The sequence below is a fragment of the Octopus bimaculoides genome, chromosome 20 (assembly GCF_001194135.2).
Source record: "Octopus bimaculoides isolate UCB-OBI-ISO-001 chromosome 20, ASM119413v2, whole genome shotgun sequence".
Lineage (NCBI taxonomy): Eukaryota > Metazoa > Mollusca > Cephalopoda > Octopoda > Octopodidae > Octopus > Octopus bimaculoides.
In genome coordinates, this window is record NC_069000.1 from 16,031,640 (window position 1) to 16,032,464 (window position 825).

General features: G+C 38.1%; 2 protein-coding genes across 4 annotated transcripts in view; one reads left to right on the forward strand and one right to left on the reverse strand.

Moving 5' to 3' along the window:
* The window catches only part of LOC128250272 (uncharacterized), a 19,427-nt gene that overhangs the window by 11,030 nt on the left and 7,572 nt on the right, over positions 1-825 (forward strand). The window lies entirely within an intron of this gene.
* LOC128250265 (uncharacterized) overlaps positions 1-825 on the reverse strand; it is a 119,166-nt gene that overhangs the window by 5,607 nt on the left and 112,734 nt on the right. For all 3 annotated transcript variants that reach the window (XM_052975000.1, XM_052975001.1, XM_052975002.1), the window contains one exon: positions 326-434. In XM_052975000.1, the coding sequence (XP_052830960.1) occupies positions 326-434 (109 nt within the window). The remainder of the gene's footprint in view (positions 1-325; positions 435-825) is intronic.

The window sequence follows — 825 nt, forward strand, 5'->3', positions numbered from 1 at the left end:
CCGGGCGAAATGCTTAGCGGTATTTCGTCTGCCGTTACGTTCTGAGTTCAAATTCCGCCGCGGTCGACTTTGCCTTTCATCCTTTCGGGGTCGATAAATTAAGTACCAGTTACACCCTGGGCTCGATGTAATCGACTTAATCCCTTTGTCTGTCCTTGTTTGTCCCCTCTGTGTGTAGCCCCTTGTGGGCAATAAAGAAATAAGAAATATTTGAGACAGAAATATATGAGACAAAAATAGAGTTGGATGGCAACCAACATATGAAATTTAGGAGAGGAAGATTGAGTGTTGGAGCTGAAAAGAAAATATTAATTTCTTAACTTACAGGCAGAAGTATAAGAAGCCATCGTCAGTATAATTATAGCTAACAACATGTTTGAAGTTAACAGGGAAGTATAACGAAGACAGAGGAAATAGACGTCGGCTCGAAACAACTGAAATATAAGCAAAAGTCATGTTTGATTCAGGTAAAAATTGTGGTTAAAACAGCAAAAGAATAAGAAAACATAAACGATGGAATATATATATAAACGTGAATAATCAAGGGAATGAGATTTGAAATGTGAATGAATCTGAGATTATGCATATATCAGTTCCTCTCTCTCTCTCTCTGTCTTCCTCTCTCTCTCTCTCTGTCTTACTCTCTCTCTCTCTCTCTCTCTTCTTCTTCTCTCTCTCTGTGTCTTCCTCTCTCTCTCTCTCTCTTCTTCTCTCTCTCCCTTTTGGTCTATCTCTTTGCAATACTGCATGTGTCTATGAATGTGTGTATAAGTTACATATGTGTGTATGATTTGTCTACATATGCATGTATATATTTATGTGTGT